This window comes from Ambystoma mexicanum, chromosome 7p, assembly GCF_040938575.1.
Source record: "Ambystoma mexicanum isolate Mex_15411 chromosome 7p, UKY_AmexF1_1, whole genome shotgun sequence".
Taxonomy (NCBI): domain Eukaryota; kingdom Metazoa; phylum Chordata; class Amphibia; order Caudata; family Ambystomatidae; genus Ambystoma; species Ambystoma mexicanum.
The window spans coordinates 759862405-759882347 of NC_090939.1; the positions used below are offsets into that span (position 1 = coordinate 759862405).

The 19943-nt window shown below is 41.1% G+C and overlaps 1 protein-coding gene across 4 annotated transcripts in view; it reads right to left on the reverse strand.

Moving 5' to 3' along the window:
- Window positions 1-19943, reverse strand: part of SLC5A7 (solute carrier family 5 member 7) — a 373145-nt gene that overhangs the window by 20912 nt on the left and 332290 nt on the right. For all 4 annotated transcript variants that reach the window (XM_069636887.1, XM_069636890.1, XM_069636886.1 and 1 more), the window contains exon 7: window positions 1893-2046. In XM_069636887.1, coding sequence (XP_069492988.1) covers window positions 1893-2046 — 154 coding nt within the window. The remainder of the gene's footprint in view (window positions 1-1892; window positions 2047-19943) is intronic.

Sequence of the window (19943 nt, forward strand, 5' to 3'; positions counted from 1 at the left end):
CCACTGATTGGGTGTACTTGGTCCTCCCCCTCTCTCTCCCTGTGACCTTCTATGCCATGTACCTGAGGATCGCCTGTCTATTCTGTCTATTCTCCCTTGTTTTCTCCCTTTAATTGCACTGGTAAAATTGCAGAATCGCCATCAGGCCTATTTGCTGTGTCTCAACTATTACATATATTTTACGCACTTACTCTGCCTGTGCAGACTGTTATCGTCTCAGAATTTCAAGGGCTCTAAGCGACTGTTGTTTTTCCCCTTGTTCCCACCCTGCTTGAGCACTTTGAAACACTTTCATGTATATAGGCGCCATATAAATAAACAATAAATACCATTGAATATGCTAAGGCCCCACATAGGTGGATGTATTGCCCATAGAAGGGATGCATACTCATGGTGCATCGATGACTGTCTGGGAGTCAGGAATGTTGAATGACAGATGTAAAGCCTGAAGTATGAGAGCGGCTGATACTGAGAATTGATTTGTTCCAGCCTTGCCATTCTATCTTGCATACAGCACATCCTCCATTTATTTGGTTTAGAGTTTCTCTTATTCCATTGACATTACTCTAACCCTTGGCAAAACACATGTTGATTTACTCCCTCAATTTACTTCCAATATCCTCCTTTCACCTATAAGAACTTCTTCAAATTCACCGTACTCATAACCTATATCATATTTGTCTTTGTCTTTCAAATCAATAACCTTACCCCCTTTTACTCCTGCAACAATAGCTTTATCAAAATCGTTATTATATTGTTCATCATTTCTTCCTCGGTTCACCTAATGGTAAATTAGGTGGTCGTTTAGTGTTGTAGCATTTTGCTCCACGGTCTTTGCATCACTCTTGCTTGCCTCTTCTCCATCTTCTTACCTGGAACATATGTCTTCTGATTGTGTTCTATCTATTCCATAGTGTTTTTCTCTACCCCCTTCTCTACTTACTAGAATTCCGTCTGTGTTTTTTTCTTCCTGCTAAGTTACTTTTGTGTCTTTTCTTAATTTCTCTTAGTTTCCTGCTTTTGTGCCCTCTGAAATATTTCCCTGCTCTCCATCAATCAACTTCTAGATAATTCAATGGACTTCTCCCGGTGGTTGAGTGATTTTTTTTTCTTTCCGTTGGTTCTTGCAGAGAATCATCGATGTATCCACCAGGGATGCTGAGATGCAGCAAGTATGCACAGATGAAAAACTACCATAAAACTGACCGAAGCCTTGAATGGCCATCAATACAGCACTCAAACATCATTAGTAATGCAATCATGTGTTGTGAATTTACTGGGCTATCTGGTAGCAGGAGATTAGGAGGCACAATCTGAAAAAAAGTGAGAAATGCACCAAAATGCACATGGAAGTAGAAGTATTAGAGATGCATTGGAAAGATATGCAACTCAATGGGTGTGGCACCTTTGAAGTAAACTGGGGATTTTTGAGACTGCATTGGCCCTCTGATCTTTATCTAATGTCAAATTGTGTATAAAAATCCAGATGGTGTCACCGTTGTACACTCATGGAATTAATTCAGCCAATGACTAGCTCTTAGTTCTTATTCAAGGGAGATACATTGTTCTTAGATTTCTCAATGACGCAGCGCGTGGTGGCCCACGCCTGTAATCCTAGCATAAATCCGGGAGGCTGAGGTTGTAGATGGGGGTTCGCGGCTGCTGTTCACATCCACCGGGGATCTGTGCTAAAGCTAACCTGAGTATATTCTGTGTAACCCCAAGTGAAGGGGCCTGTGTTCTGTTCCTGGTGAACCCCGAGAGAAGGGGATTTTTTTCTGTGTCAAGTGGGATCTACGAAGTACACGAGCAGTGAGCTGGGCCTCACAGACACAACCTCCCAAAAAACAAAACAAAAAAAAAATGTAGAGGCTCTTTCACACATTGCTTACCTGTTGATGCTCCCACTGCCCCAATGAGCACTGATGGAATGGCTATTACTAAACAGCCAAATGCAGCTAGGAATGAAAGCACTTGAGCATAGGTAGCTGAAGAGGCTGAAAGAACTCGCTGGAAATAGGCCTGCCAGGGGATTCCTCCAAGCACCTGTAAATACAACACACACAGCTCACATTAGACAATAAACCTGATACTTTTTAGCTTGCATAATTATGCCATCTCTATGGTATATGACATTTTTATATTTCAATACACCAAACAAAGAATCTAAACTACTGTCTAGCATAACATTAATTTCACTGTAAAGGTTTGTTCAAAATAAACTAAATGACAGAAGAAATGGGGTAGAGTATTGCGAGAGCCTTCTGTGCCTTGTCAGGGCAGGCGCAGAAGGCAGGACTCAAGGAAAGTAACTAATGGAACCCGGATGATTTGCGCTGAGAGAATATTAATCCTCATTTTCAAGATCTTATCACAAAATATTGCATTACTATTTTCAACCCTCTAGTGCCCAATCCCTTGTCTACCAGGACTCACGGAAAGCCACTTCTTGCCTGGCATATGACAAAGAGAGATGGTGACAGCATGGACCCCAGGGAGGGACGGAAGTAGCTTTGGGTGCTGGGGGTGTGTTTGGCTCAATCGGGGCACAAGCATTTCTAAATGATTCAAGGTCAGTGGTGGCTGCCGAAAATTTTTAGTGATGGGGGATTAATATTTCCCCAAATTAGCATTCCAACTGAGAGCAGCGGGTAATGTAAAGGCGATTAAGGGAGTTCTCCCCCAGAGAAATGATCAAAAATAATAGTTAAAGCGCATTTTTTGAGAAAAGTAGAGTACAAATCCATACAATTTACTTTCGTGTCTGTGGGGGAAAGACATGAAAAAAGCCAGTAAATAGCAATTCACTAGCAATGCATAGGATTTTTTAACTACATTTTTCATGATGTCGTTACTGCAGATTACGCAGCATTCCCACTGTAAAACATTTGCATGATGCTGAATCCACAATATATTACTTGATTCCCACTGTAAGACATTTTCAATATATTGTGCCAACAATACATGCTAACTGGCAGTGCTACTGTAAAATATGTTTGTGATGTTGTGAAGGCAAGATAATATAAGACTTTCCACTGTATAATATGTTATGCTGTCACCCACTCTATATGCCAGCATTCCCATTGTGACGCATTTTCATAACAGTGTGCCCAAAATATAATCCAATATTCCCATTGTAAAATGCTTTTGTGGTGCTATTCCAATAAAATACCTAAGTCCACAGTCCTTGCATAACACACTTTCATGATGCTGTGCCCACACATATTTGCTAGCCTTCCCTATCAGCATTCCCAATGTAATGCACATTCATGATGTCACACCCACACTATAGGCCAACACTCCCAGTGTGAAACACATCCATGAGCCAGGTAATGCAGCCCCTTCTACTGCCAATCAAATAAATGCAGTCACGTGCACATACACACATGGACATTCAGTCATTCACAAACACAGACACACCTCTAATTCCCCTCCTTGTACCATATTTACACAGTGACTGGCACACATATTCCAAGAGGTGGTGGTGCAAACATATGGTATGCTCATCTTCCGATTACGCCTTAATGCATCGTGCTTCAGGATGTATTTTAGGTAATTCAACGAAATATACTGAAAGGTGTCCAGATTTTTCAAAACCCAACTTGATTAAAGTTTGCACCCTTCACTGTACCAGCCATAGTTAATATTTGAAGATGACCCTACTATTTCCTCCAGTACATCATGTTGAGGTTGTCAGAGTTTCCTAAAAATATATGCAGGAAGTAGGACACAAATGTAATATACTTTGGATTTCTAATTCTAAGTGTACTGCACAATTAGGGCTGCCTTGCAGGAGGCCTTATACTCTCTTTAAAGTTTGTTTTGTGTTACCTCAATCTGAGAGCAGTTGGGGTAACCCCAAATCTCACTGCAGTATAACAGTAAGGTGCACAGTGCAGCATTTGCAGTAATTTTTATATGCTTTGACCACTTACCATTTTTAGAAAGAAAGTAATCCCAAATAACAGTAGCAAACCTCTGCGATGCGCTCCTTCTTTAAGGCCATGAGATTTGGTTTTTGTCTTTCCAAACACCACCAGTTTAGTTTTGCACATGTTTAGCTTAGAGGTATGGGTGATATATTTCTCTGCATAGGTAAGTCCCCTGGGCGTCAAGTCTATCAGGGCTATGTCATCTGCATATAGGTTACCACAAATTGAATACTTTGTAACGAGGGGGGGGGTTATGTTTCTTCTTGAATTTAAGGGGTCAAAATCCGATGAATAAAATGAATAATAATGGCGCAAGTGAACAACCTTGCTTTACCCCTTTGTGTGATGGGAAATCTGCTGAGGTCCTGCCAGATGTTGTACTCTGCACTACATAACAAAGTTGAATTAACTTAAGGAGCACATTTATCTTTCAGCAAATTCAGTGCAGCCAACTTTCACCACCGCAGATTCCCAGGCATAGAATGGAAGGCTTGCTCTAAATCAATGAAGGCTACATAGAGCTTCCCGCCTTTAATGAGACAGTACTTTTCAATATGAACATTTAAAAGTAGACAATGATCTATCATTGAAAATCCCTTCTTAAAGCCTGCCACAAAGGGGTTCAGTAACTTCATTGAGACAGCCCGTTTCTCTAATCTAACCAACAGACATTTAATGAGGATTTTGCTTGCTATATCTAGCAGACAAATGGGCATTAGCAATGGGGGCCGCAAGAAGAACCGTTTTTTAAAAATAGATACGATCAGACTACTGTCCCAAGACGTGGCCAATACCCTGGATTGCCTAACAGAGTTTAAAAGGTTTTATACAATTGGTTTCCACCAATTGGGAACCCATTTCGAGACGTCGCCTTCCCATTGTGAATGGGTTTCATACCATTAAAAATGTCTTCCTCACCAAACATAATGCCCCTGACACAAACATCCTTAGACCTGTCCACATCAATATGCTCTGGCTCAAAGAAGATCACCTGAAAGTTGGTTATACATTTGCCAGGGGGAATTTGGGTATCGTTATTCCCACCCGATAACTCAAACTCCTTAGCCACCAAGTTCCAGAACAATTTACAATCTTTCATGTACACGTCTTCTCCAACAAGTCCCATTGCTTAATAGCATAACCTGCCTTTTCTTTTTCAGTAACTTTTTATAATCCCTATTCGAACTAAACAGTTGACTTGTATGACTGCTACCAATTGCTCTGTAAATTAGTCTTTTCATGGTTTCACAATCATACCATGGAGCATCCCGAGGCAGGTGTGTGTCAATACGTTGAAAAGCTCTACTTGGAAGGATGCATTTGGATCAGACAATTGTGGTCACATTTTCATAACTGTTAACCACAGCAATACTGTCTTTTTAATTCGATTGGATGCTATTTACAATCTTTCTGATTTATAGCAATTATACAATTCCTTCCAAATCTGCCTTCCCAACTCTTTTTAATTACACGTGATAGTCTGTGGTTAGTGCCTTTATGGGGGGTTTATTGTGGGCGTTGCCCTGTCAACTTTAGATGAAATGGTCACTATCCAGCCAATTTGTTAACTACTTTAGGGGACAAGTAACAACTTATGATTGAGGATGACACTTCTCGCTTGAAGGTGTATCTGGGGGACCTGTCACCAGGGCATCGCCAATTAAGCTTATCTAGAGTATGCACACTCAAAAACCGAGAGAGCTCCCATCCTGTTGAGTTTGACGTCTGGTTTAATGATATCCTAATCGGGATCCAGGAATTACTCTTTCGGCAGTTTTCTCTCATCACAATTCTCTAACTTGATGCTTAATTTAGAGTCCCTGTCAACTTTAGATGAAATGGTCACTATCCAGCCAATTTGTTAACTACTTTAGGGGACAAGTAACAACTTATGATTGAAGATGACACTCCTCGCTTGAAGGTGTATCTGGGGGACCGGTCACCAGGGCATTGCCAATTAAGCTTATCTAGAGTATGCACACTCAAAAACCGAGAGAGCTCCCATCCTGTTGAGTTCGACGTCTGGTTTAATGATATCCTAATCGGAATCCAGGAATTACTCTTTCGGCAGTTTTCTCTCATCACAATTCTCTACCTTGATGCTTAATTTAGAGTTGAAATCACCCATTATTATAATGTTCTCAGCTGCCTCAGGGTTTATTAACCTCACACACATGTTTTCCAACTATCGTCGATTGAGAAAGTATTTTTGGGAGGAAGATAGACATTAACGATTCTTAAGGTTTGGGAAGCAATAGGTCCACTTACCAGTATTGCTAACACCTGATCTCAATCAACAAGAATCCTATCAGTTTAGAATGGTAAAGACGAGTGAACCGCGGTTTTTACGCCACCAATAGAATATGTTTTTTGGCCCAGTTGGAGGAACAGGTGCAACCCTTCAGGGTAAGCTCCTCATTGACCCCCGTATCTGGTAGACAAATGGTATCAAACTTCCTGATGTATGATAGCCACTCCCCATCCAGCATTTTGTCACCAGGCCATGCTCTTTTTCCTGAAATCAATTTTATTGGGGGAAAATCTATGACCCGTTAGCAAGGTTAGCGAGATGGTGGTGGGATGTGTCTTTGACAAGCCTGTCTAGAAATCACAAAACTTCTTCCTCTTTGCTGTAGAATATGTTCAGAAACAAACCTCTGGTGGTAAATCCACAACAGGGGAGTGTCCTGTATCCACCTCCTGCACATCTCGCTTCGTCAGGTGATGCACTTTAGCAGACTGCCTGGCAGCAGGATTAGAAACGAATATGTTTATACCGGCCATGTTGCCTTATAGATGGCACAGGCATCATGACAATGTTTTGAGAAATGCTCATGTGCACTGCTGGTGACCTGCAATATATTGGAGTTTGTTTATGTGTTCCACCAAAGAACTGAGTTTTTTTATCCACATTTTCTGACATTTATGCAGTAAATGTTCAGTAAAGGGCCACCTCCACCCTATATTTAAAAAAATGCTACCGGAGCACTCGTGAAACTCATTTGGCTTGCTTGCTGTGCACAGATGCTCATACCAATTCAGGGACAATATTTATTCACCTCCGTTTTGACAAAATTCACCAGCGGCCACGGTTATTAGCATGCCTCTCAACTACATACTGCACACATCAAGTTATGTTTTCTGTCATGTCAACAGGCTTTGCTCCCATTTTTGTTGGCTGGTCTGTAAGAGAATATGGCCCAGATAAAAGGATTCAAATGGAGACAAAGCCTTCTGATTTGTTGGGTATATACATATTCCGAAAGAATCAAAAATTTTTTGGTATATAAAATTGTGTTTGATGGTTGGAGAATGACTGTTTGTCGTTGAGAAAAAGTCATGGGCAAAATATTCACCAGAAACAATTGTCGACATCAGGGTTTTCAAAACACTTAAGCAAGTGCATACTAGTAAATCTATTTCCTATGCTTTGCCACATCCTTAGTGTTATGGGATATAACTAATTGGAGATTATTATTAATGGTAGGTGTTAAAATTGAACACACAATGGTACTTATTATACCAATTTCTTCCAATGACATCTGGGATCCGAGTATGAGGGTCTTGGCCCCTCACACTTCAAAATTTCACATTAATATTCGTACAGATTGCAACGATGCAATCCCATCGATTGGGATGGCATTGGGTTGGGGATTCTTGAATGGCACTGTATTAAGAGAGTTGAGGGGTGCATTAATAATGTCAGGCGTGTAGCTGACATCGCTGATTGAAAGTGAAAACCACTGTCACAGACAAGGGCAAAGGAGCAGCAACCTGCGCCTGATGCCCAGAGTTTTATCACACAACACAAGAGGAAAAGATTCTGTTCTTCACAAGGTTGTTTTTTTCTTAAGGTTTTTTTTAGATGTATTTTATATATTTATTTATTACATTTGAATATACGCCCAAACCCTTAGGTATCACGGTGTAGGTCAAATACATCTTAGGCATCTTGAACAGTTACATAGGTATATAATAGATAGGTAGGTTCCACATAAAAGCAAAGCGAGGTACTTGCAGATATTGGGAAGTAGTGATCTAGTTGAGTGTCAGTCCTTCTTCTAACCCCTTTCATAGATAGGCGGCACATCAGCGCCAAATAGGAAAAGAACAACTGGAATGAGGGATAGTTAGACTTTCCAATAGGGAGATTTAGCGAGCTGAAGGCTGCCAAATATGAAGACGTGAATAATAGAATCTTAACCAATTTCCTCTTGTGTCATGTGATATCGCTGATAGAAAGCAATGGTGTTAAAAGGGATCCATCTTCCAAGTGACCTCATTTTAAGCTCTTTAGAACAAGCAATATATTTTCAGAAGTGCCCAAGGTGTCCTTTAATGACACATAGAAATAGTTTTTAAAAGGACAATGTGAGCCTTTCTCAAGAATCCAAAAAGAAATAAAAATAAAATGACGGGGAATGCCCAAGATCACATTGTCTCTATGAAATAGCACATGAATCCAAATTTTTCATAAATTTAACAAATGCAATCACAAGGGTTCATTTTTTCTTTTTTTCAAATAAATAAAAAGTGCAAACAAAATCATACTCAATGCACAATAGATACCACCGTCTTCATCAATATATTACCATATTGGTATGCAAATGCTATCAGTCAGCAATATATACCATTATCCACATCTATCATTCAGTGCTACATGTCAAATACTAAATATTACATTAAAAAATACATATTTAATACTAAATATTATGTAACAACTATTAAAGAATAAACCCTAATTTTATTACTACTACAGTGCCTTGACTGTTAATAGCATCCTCAAGGGGGATCTCAATTGGATATGTTTCCACTAAAGCAGGGCCTCATTACATATTCAGCTACGGGGCAAATTGTGGTGATAATTCCCCTACCAACACTTATTTGGGCAAATTACAGAATTACCAACACTTTCATTGTATTGTCGAATTCCAGGTTTTACTTTGAAGTGGAGGATTTAGCTCCAGCAAGGTGCTGGAAGTAAATCCTCCACTTTAGGAGCCAATATTGGCCGGTTTGCCATCTAGAATTACTGCTAGTCGAAAATCTGACAAAAATCCCCATGGAGTCCTACAGACTTCAAAAATGTGGATTGGCACCACTTTACCACCACTCACAATGTGGCCGTAATTCTGCCAGACAAAGTGGTGGTAGAGGTAAAACATTTTGGCAGTAATTCTGCAGATATTCCACCAAAATACTGCCACAATCATAATGAGGCTGTTAGTCCAATGTTCTAACGTTCTAACGTGCAAGCAGAAATAGCCATTTCAGCCAAGTCAGAAGGGTTCAGACTCGCTGTACTGATGATACCTAATAAGGGGGAAATCTCTTGGGTGGAAATTGCTATGTATAGCACTGCTCTATAGACAAAGACATTTTTCTGGAGCAAAGACTTGAGAGTTTAGCTAATTTTCATAGCTAAAATGCATCACCTATTTGACTCTGAACTGGAGATGTAGTTCCAGAATGTGCTATTCACTTACACTGTGCTGTGTGTGAATTGGATAAAATAGCTGCTTCTGCTTTCAGATTCTGCTTTCAGATTTGAGTAGAAGTTTTTTTTTAAACCCACCATTATATTGTACTAATAATCCTTCATAACAGAATTTCTTTTGTGGTTGCTTCTCCTTGAAAGCTGTTGTATAAAATAGAATTACCCTATAGACAAAAGGTTTTCCTGGACCAAAGACTTGACATTACACCTCATTTGCATAGCCACAATGCATTTCCAATTGTCTCTGAACTGGATATGCACTTCCATCAATCGCTACTGAGTTGCACTGTGATGTCTGTGACTTGGCTGAAATGGCTACATTTATATAGCATGAAAGACATTCATAGGATCCAAAAGAAACATATTGGGGGAACATGTACAGTGGGCCTGGCCTGGCCGAAGGCCATGGCAAGTGGCCCGGTATTGTTTTAAAATAAACAGTGGGCACGGCCGAAGGCCTTTGCTCACTGGCCATGGCTGAAGGCTCTGGCTAGTGGGTCAGAACACATGTAAAGTAGCCACGGCCAAAGGCTGTGGCCACATAGTGGGTCCAAAGGAAACATATTAGGGGAACATGTATAGTGGACATGGCCAAAGGAGTGGCCACTGGCTATGGTCGAAGGCAATGGCTAGTGGCCCGATAGTGTTTAAAATATACAGCATTAAGGTACATTGTAATTGCACAGAGTTAACGCAGCAAAACCCTTGAAACCCTTTGCACATTCGCATTGTTAAGCCCATGAGCACATACATATTATGAGAGAAGGAATTCACAATGACATACAAAATGGCATTGTGGGGGACATGGCATTATCAGGGACATCCACGAAAGCTGAGTTAAGCTGATCATGACTTCCCACATGTGCTGAATTTCAAGGATTTTGTTGAGTTGTGAGGCTGTCCCGCACCATAGTTAAGGTGTGTAACTTGAGCCATAGGAAATCCCCAAATTCTATTTACTTGCACTATGGATTTGTCTGACATTTTCCAAACAAACCGTTTGTCATGGGCACCCCCAGACTGGACACTATGGGAAAGATTTGTTAAAAAATAAAAAAGTTACAAAGAAAAAGTTACCTACTCCCATTCATTTTCCCATAAAGAAAAAAATCCAAATTTTATCAAACTCAAGCGCAAAAACTGCTGAAAGGAATTTGAATAAATAAGAAACAACCTGGGCACGAAGCATTGACTTAATTTCTGTGACAGATTTGGGGTTATTCCGTCCGAAAAAATATTTGAAGGGGGAGGGTGTGGCCCCCTTTTCTCAAAATATAGCTACATCTCCCATGGTGCTTTGCATTGTTCACTGCCCTGTAGTTAAGGTAATATGGAATCACAGGAAAATCGAATAAATGTATTGATAATAACTTTTTACTCGTGTGATGTATTTGAGTGAAATTCTGTAGACAATTAGGTACACCCAGCACCCCCCTCCCACACTGCACATTTTGGGAAGAATTAGTTAAAAAACAGAAAAGTTATTAAGAATACAAAAATAACATAAATACCATTTTGGCATACTCCCCATTCATTTTGCCATTAACAAAAAAGGTCAATTATTATTGGACCACCAAACCCAACTTAGACATGAAGCGTTGACTTGCAATCCTTCCATGATTTGGGGCTATTCTGTCAAGTACCTTTTAAAATATTTGACAGAAAAGGGGGTGCCCCCTTCTCCAAAACAAACAGCTATATCTCTGGTAAATTGAGAAGAATCCGGGTGTTTATAAATTAAAAATCCAACATCTTTTTTTTCCCTCAATGCGAGAGCTAGGTGCGGTTATACCTCAGCTTATCGCTGGAGGTACCAGAAAATGAAACACAGAAAAAAGTATTTTGCAGGTCTACAGACATGCAAATTACATCAGGCTGGAGATGGTGGGGAGGCAAGAGGTTACCAAGTGAGAGTTGTAGGGGGCTAGGGACCAGGTTTTGCAACATGAGGCTCAAACATTCTTCCCATATCCTCGGCTATAACCTGGGGTACAGCCGCAGATATCCAACATCTCAAAGCAAACTGCGTCATAGAAACACTGAGTGTTTTGGGGGAGTGGGCAAGGGCAGGGCAAGGGAGGAGGCCTTCAGAGGAGTGGGGGTGCTTGCGTATATGAGCGGGGCACATGGTGAGAGCCTGGGCAGCAAAATAGTATTCTTTTTAAGGCCGGTTTTGCAATATTTGAGGCTATAAAACTACACACACCTGTGCCTATTTGCAGTCCATGCTAAAAGAGGCGCCCAAGACTCCCATCCATGGAGTAATTGGGACTGACCATTCTTAGTTTTAAAGTAACAAAGAGGCAATCCCCCTGAGGCCATGTTGACTAATCAATCATCACAAGTAAGAAGACCGCTTAGAGCAACATAGCCTGAGGGGCCGGTCCCTTCCTCGCTTTGAAGCTAAGTTGGGTCGGTCCCGTAGTCCTGGGTGCCGTGTGTTTTCTTAGTTCTTAAGTATCTCATAACACACTAAGAAAACACACAGCATCCACATTATTTGTTTATAAACCATGCTACTGTCAGTCCTTGAAAGAATTGCACTCTAAAGCTCAGCCTGCCATGAAGCTCACATGAAAAAAAACAGTATCTCTGTGTAAGGAGTTGCTAATACATGGAGAATTGCAAATCCAGGTTGCACGTGCATGGTAAACTAGAATAACCTTTTGTTATTTATATGATTCAATAAGATTTAAAGGTCTTCTATGTTCCCAGTGCAATCTGAGAGCTCTAAGAGACTTTTTAAAAAAACTTTTGCTGAATTGGCGTGAGGAGAGAAAATGGTGAGAGAGCAAGTACATCATGAGTATTTGCCCACGATGTGGCAAGAGAGTTTGAAATGGCAAAAGGCTGTGCCCACTGCCCGTGGCTGAAGGCCATGGCAAGTGGTCTGGTAGTGTTTTAAAATTGCCAGTCGGCATGGGCCAAGACCATGGCCAGTAGTGCAGAAAAAAATCTATGGCATAACAAAACCCTTGAAATTGAATGAAAAAACGTTGGTTGATGATCAGTTAAGGGGAGAAAGTTATTGCAACAAAACCACTAAAAATGGAGAGGAAAGAAAAAGACACAGCCATCATTGATAAAATGCATGTTTACTTCTCCGATTTATACTGTTATAATGCATAAATAACCGATTTCGATAAAGGGCAAGTGCTCAAAATCGATCAACAATTCAACATTGATTCATGAATACACATCTATCAAAAACATTAAGATTTCATAAATCTGTCCATGTATATAATCAACATTTCATTCTAATCTCATAGATTATTGTACAAATATATTTACATCCACTAATTAAAATGGACCACAGTGAAGATGCATAACAGTCTAGGAGAAACTGTTCTTTTCTCAAAATACTAAGGAAGCTTATGGTCAAGTAATAATTGATTACTACACCTAAACCTTACCTTAACAGAACAGCAGCTAGTTCTGGTCCCAAATATGTCCTTTAGGTTTTAATGTATTCATCTCTATAATGAGATTAGAGTCCAACTGTCTTAATCTCCTTTCTCTGCTGCCCTTTCTCCTATGTTCAGGCGTGTGGGCTAATTAAAACAATCTGAACACTGTGGAATCACTGTCATGAAATTCACCAAAAGAATAGTTCATGTCCTTGTTCTTAATGGCTCTAGGGTGTTGTAACACCCTCACTTTTAAGGGACATATAGTTGATCCAAAATACATTTGACCACAAGGACAAACTATTCCATAGGCAACAAACCTGATTTATTCTTTTTGGTGATAGTGTTAAACGGGAAATCATATTGTGCCTCCTTCTGATATATATTGGCCTAAGCCTAGTCGCTCTGCAAAGAAAACCGCGTTGCAAAGTTGCGATTTTGGATCTACTTCGCCGCCATTTTAGAATTGTCCGCCATTTTGATTTCTGTTTGTATGTGATTCTCTGTTCTAAAATGGTGGACTGTGTTTCTAACTTGCAACCGAGCCATCCCGACCTTTGCATCTTGTTAATAGTTGTGCGAGGGCCGAATGTTTAGACTAGGAAATGAGACCTTGGCCCGAGCATGACTTGTGGTCTAAGGATTGTCTGCACTACCAAGCCTCATCCATGAACACACAACAAGGACAATACTAAGTAAATGTTGAGTGTGGACACTGGCAGAACTACATTGTGAAAGGATATGTGCTAAGGCTCACTGTTAAATCCAGGAATACACTTTGCCATTGTAACTTGTTGGAAACGCAAACCTATGTAATCCATGTGCATATTATTGTATGAGCTATATGTGAACTCGGCACAAATTCTAGACAGCAGATTATTAACCTGTAGAGGGGCTGGACAATATTGCCAGATATGTATAAATAATGCAACTGTTTAGATGTCCAGTACCTCTCCCTCCTCACTCTGACGGGCTGGTACTCATTGCGGGGTGTTGAGAGCCAGATAGCTATCTGTATCAGATCTGTGTTTCTTTGTAACTGCGCAGTATTAAAGATCTGTGAATCTTTATAGCCCGTGTTTGGTGTATTTCCTTTTGTGGTACTCAGCCTCGATATTTCCTTCCTTTTACAGATGGCGCCAAAATAGGGACCCTCAAGATTGATGCCATCTCGTTGAAGTGTTGACACGGCTATCGGACTAGGATCGGACAGTGAGAAAGGGGGCTCCTTCTTGGATGAGACGCGATACCTCAACAGTACTGCACAACCCGATCCCTGGACGGTGAGCCCGTGGTCTGAGACGGCATCTTGACGAGGGTCCATATATCGAGGCTGGCAGTTTTGCCGAAATCACCAACCACGAGGGTCCTTAGTTGTCCTTAGTAATCCGATTGGACCTCCTTTAGTTCTTTGATCAGTTGAGTCGTGACCTGATTCTTAAGTATCCTGTTAATTTGATTTGGCGTATTGTACTCGCGAGCACAATTATTGACCAGGTATCACAAGGAATTTGATATGCCTGAGAAATTGTCTGCCTGCTTTAGGGCATTATTCCGCAGTGACAGACAATCTTTGGAAGTTAGCCGTCGGGCGCCACAGGAGGGGTCGCCGGCTTGTACTATGTACTGTAAGCATGGCATTGGTAGTGTAGTGTTTAATGATATTTGGCACAGACAAACTAGACATGCTTCCGAACTTCAGTGGTAAACCAAAGGTAGCTTTGAGATTCCTCGTATAGAATATTTAGAGTCTATATTGTTAAAGAAAAAAGCTAGACCTGCAGCATTTGAAGTATTACATAAATGGAAGAAAGAAGCTATGCAGCAACTTAAAAGTAGAGAGAAACATGCGCGCTGACATATGTCCAATGTTGAGAAAGCGTTGTTGTATGATCAAAGTAAACAATCAGAATCAGTTAGAAATATGGATAGGGCTTTTCAACTTGGTATTCAGAAAATATATCTGTCTAAAGATTTTCATGTGTCTGATGAATTAGATGACAAACTTCTAAATGAACGAAGGCCTGGTGCCACTGCGCCACCTCCGTATGTACCTATTCCTGTTGCTTTACCTCTTCCTGCTGTCGTTCCTCCTCCCATAGTAATTCCTGCTCCTCATATTGCTCCTCTTTCTCCGGTTATTGTTCCTCCTCCTATTGTTGCTCCTCCACCTGCACTTCCACCTTTTCCTACTGTTACGGGTCTGTTAGATTTTTCTTCTGCACCAGTGATAGCACCTTTGTTACCGATTTTACAAGATTTGTCTACCCTTCCTCTTCCGAGTGATTCTGTTCCACTTGTAGTTGATAAGGGACAGTGTCCAAAGAGAGAAAGCACAATTTGACTGCATGGGCTAGACAGTGCATGGAGAAGGGTGAACAATCTGATGTTTTTGCCACACTCTCTAATTTAGAAAGTTTTCCTGAGAAAAAGGTTTTCATTAAAGGACTGGGAATTCATTTATCTGTAATATGGAACAGACTGGATGATGGAGATCTCCCACAAGGGTTGAGGGATTTGAATGTTTTAGCATATTCAAGAGATACTGCGGAGAAAGTACATGACCATGTCGAGAGGGTTTTTGAGTATAGAAGGGAGTTAGAAAGGTTACGGAATGAAGAAACTGATGATGATAGTTTGAGCGCTATTTTTGTACAGAAACGGTTCCTTCCTCTTTGTAAGTCGATGAGTGAGGAAACACGAATTTGCACGAAAGATGCAATTAGATGGATTTCAGATGTGTTGTTATCTCCCATAGAAGTATATGACACGTATAGTCAGTATACGCCAGAATTCAGAGGAAAGTGATACAGATTATGGTAGAATACCTACAGGGTGAAATTATAAAAACAAAGATTTGTTGTCCCGCAGAATTATTGAACAGTTACAAGAGTGCTTTTTTGTCTCACACTCCTTCAGCTGCTTTAGCGCTCGATTTAGCTCTGTTGCTCAGTAAGTTTTCAGAGTTTTCTATCTCTCAGTTGCCTATGAGAGAGATTCCTACGACATTTGTCCCAAAAGTTGAGGTTCCAGCTGACGCTGCAGCAGGTACTGCTGTTTACGACATTCCTGCACATTATGTATCACAGTTTGTTCACATCCCGTTCTCAAGACAGGAAGTGAACACCATCAGACAATCCATCCCAGATATTAGAAAGAATCCAACAGGGTTCTATAAAGAGATAGAATCTGTCTTACAGTCGTCAGTATTCACTCTGAGCGATATAGATTTATTATTTCCTGTGCTCCTACCCATTGATTTGGGGAAGCAAATTAGGACTGTAGATGGTGCAGCAGGGTTAGGGGACAATTGGGATAATATGGTTAGACAAGATAGAGATAGACCAGCTGGCGAGAGACCGCCACAGGTAATACTGACTTTGCCTGATAGAATAGTGATGAAACTAAAAGCCACAATCCCTGAGAGAAGGATTGTCTGGGACAAACTTACTGCTTGTGTCCAAGTAAAGTCTGAGGGTGCTACCAAATTCTTTAATCGGTTTGAACAAGTGTTTTCAGATTTCAGTGGACAAGATTTGAGCACAGAGTCTGGAAAAAGACTATTTGTAGACAAATTTGTGCGTGGATTGCTACCTGACATCCAGTCGCAAATTATGAACTCTGAGAGCGCTTGGCAAGCTAAGTCTCAGTCTGAAGTATTGCATATGGCTCAGTATTATGAAAACCAAGTCAATAATGAAAAAGAGAGGATTGAAAAGAGAAAGGGAGACCTGAAAACTAAAGTTCTACTGCAATAGATTGTTAGAGGTCCTAGAGGGGGTAGTACACAGTTTAGGGGACAGTATGCTCCACAGGGTAATGTACCTTTGGGTCCTGTACACGCAAACCAATGTGCCTATTGCAGACAAGAGGGTCATTGGCGAGCACAATGCCCGATCCTCCAGCATAGGTCGAATAACACATTTGGTACCATGGGTAGACGATCCAGAGGCCGCCCTGGGGTATGGGGTCCTGGTAGAAGCCAGTTTTCTCAGAATTCACAACCCTTTTCACAAGACAATCCATCACTGAATGTGGCTAATAGAAACATTTTTGATCATCCTTCTACTGCATATCTCTCTGAAGACTTTCCTTTTGACAATATATATTGTTTCGCTAGGATTGCCCGAAGCAGGGTTTGGAACCGATGCCTATTCCCGTTAATCAGAAAGGTCCTAACGTTTCTTTTGACAACGAACTGTGGAGAGAATTTGTTGGGGTTGAATTTGTTGAAAGAATTAAATGCAGTAATTCATTGTTCTTCAGATGGAGTACGTTTAACGATTTCACAACATCAACTTTTTGCCTCACAGTTCCTGACTAGACCTTTGCCACCAGAATTTAGTGATGTTCCGGAGTGTTTATGGGCGATTGATGACAATGATGTCGGTGTTCTACAAATTGAGCCTGTTAAAATAATTTTGAAACACGGAGTAAAGTTGCGACGTATTCCTCAGCATAAGATTTTGGTTGATGGTGAGCAAGCTTTGAAGTGTATAGTCTCTGATTTTGTACACCGTGGGGTAATTGAAGAAATTGCAGGTAGTTTGTGCAAAAGTACGATTTTGCCTGTGTATAAGGAAGGCGATAATGCAATTCCTTTTAGTTTCATCATTGATTTAAGCACTATTAATAAGATTGTTGCTCCACAATTTCCTATTGTGCCTGATGTAACAACGATATTAACTATGATCCCAGCTTCTGCTACACCTTTTAGTATCGTAGATCTTAAGAATGCTTTCTTTAGCATTCCTATACACAAGGATAGCAGATACCTGTTCGCGTTCACCTTAGGGGGATGCTCGTTTACATTCACCCGTGCGCCACAGGGGTACACGGAAAGTCCGAGCATTTATACTAGGGCTTTGAAAGAGCAGCTTGATACACTTGAGTTGCCTACCACTTGTGCATTGATTCAATATGTGGATGATCTTCTTTTAGCTGCTGACTCAGAGAGTGCCTGTAAGGAGGGCACCATGTTGTTGCTTATTCACCTAGTCAAACATGGACATAAAGCTTCACTGAAAAAGTTTCAATATTGTCGACAGGCGGTCGCCTATTTAGGCTATCTCCTGTCAAAGGAGGGAAGAAAGTTGACGCCTGAACGGATTAAAATAATTTCTGGCATGTCTGTCCCAAATACACAGAAGGAAGTCAGAGCCTTGATAGGAATGGCTTCTTATTGTAGGCAGTGGAGCCCCAATTTTTCGCTAGTGGTTAAACCAATGTTGGCTTTGACAAAGAAGGGCATTTCCTTGCCATTGCCATGGAACTTGAAACACCAGAAAGCATTTGATCTGCTCAAGACTGCACTGTGTCCACACTAGTTTTGGGCACACCAGATTATGAAAAGGCCTTCGAGTTGTATGTGCATGAACGTGATGGATTTGCTTTGGCTGTATTAACGCAGGAACATGGAGGGAAGAATAGGCCGTGCGGTTACTTTTCTTCTGCCCTTGATCCTGTTGCATGTGTTTTGCCAAGATGTTTGAGAGCTGTCACTGCTGCTGCTGCATCTGTAAAACAGAGCAAGTGTATGGTCCTAGGCCAGGCTTTAAACTTGTTGTTACCTCACTCTGTAGATTTTCTATTAAATAGAACACAAACACAACACCTCACCTCCACACGATTAATGATATATGAATTGATCTTGCTTGCACCGCACATTAAAATTCAGAGGTGTTGTGTATTGAATCCGGCTGAACTATTACCTTTCCCGCAAGATACTGTTTGCAGTGACGAAGTGTCACATGACTGCCTTTACACCACAGAGCAAGAGACTAAAGGCAGGATCGACCTGAAAGATACTCCTTTGAACGACCCACAAGGGGAGCTGTTTTGCAATGGCTCTTGCTTCAAACTTCCAGAAGTACATCCACAGCTGCTTATGCCATCACCACACTAAGCACGATTGTGGACACCAAAAGAATCTTGCATAACTCTGCGCAGGCCACAGAGATTATTGCATTGACTCGAGCTTGTGAACTCTCCGAAGGGCTTAAAGTAAACATATGTACTGATAGTCAGTATGCTTTTGGGGTAGTTCACAACTTCGGCAGACTTTGGGCAGAATGAGAGTTCTTGACCTCAAATGGAACGAGGAATCAATATGGCTCCTTGATAGTGCGGTTACTTTCAGTGCTTGCACTTCCCACTCAGTTAGCGAGCATGAAATGCGCAGCGCATCAGAAAATCATAAATGATGTAGGAAAAGGGAACGATTTCGCTGACCAGATAGCCAAACAAACTGCCACTGATCTCTACTCAGAAATGTACGCTGCAAGGGAGGCCACAAATGCTTGTACCATAGATGAAGGTATTGAATCTGTAAAGAATATCCAAGCCGATGCCACTCTAGAAGAAACTAAGCAATGGACTGAGGGTTTGGCGAGGTTGGATGATGATGGGTGTTGGGTGGATAAGTTAGAGGGAAAATGGATGCTGCCAGACGCGTACATTACTATGATGGTCGCAATGGCTCCTGGACCTCCCACATCTGTGCAAGGAGAGTTTGCAAAATGGTAGAAAATGTCTGGGTGAACGATAAAATCTTGAAAATAGCTGAGCGTTTTGTCCAAAGTTGCATGATCTGTCTACAGCTTGATATGGGAAAGGGCACATCGACACCAAGGGGTAGTTTTAGTTCACCTTCTGTCCCCTTTGAAGTTATCCACTTTGATTTTATTGAAATGGAACGTTGTAACAATTTTAAGTTTGTATTGGTTGTTATTTGTGCCTTTAGTAAATGGGTTGAAGCCTTTCCTGTGAAATATGCCACAGCAATGACAACGGCGAAAACCATGCTCAAGGAATATTTTCCTAGGTTTGGTTTGCCAAGGGTCATCTGGTCGGGCAATGGTCCATATTTTATCGCTGCTGTAATGCTGCAGATATGCGCGGGATTGCAGATCGATAAACGGTTTCATTCGGCTAGACATGCTCCAAATTGAAATGGCCGGACGCCTTACCGATTGTGTTACTGTCTATGCGCACGACCCCACACACTAGCACTGGGCTCTCCCCATATGAGGTGGTCATAGGTAGGCCAGCTAACATTTGGAACGTTCCAAAGCCCCGGGCCCTGAGGGATATTGAACGTGTACTTCT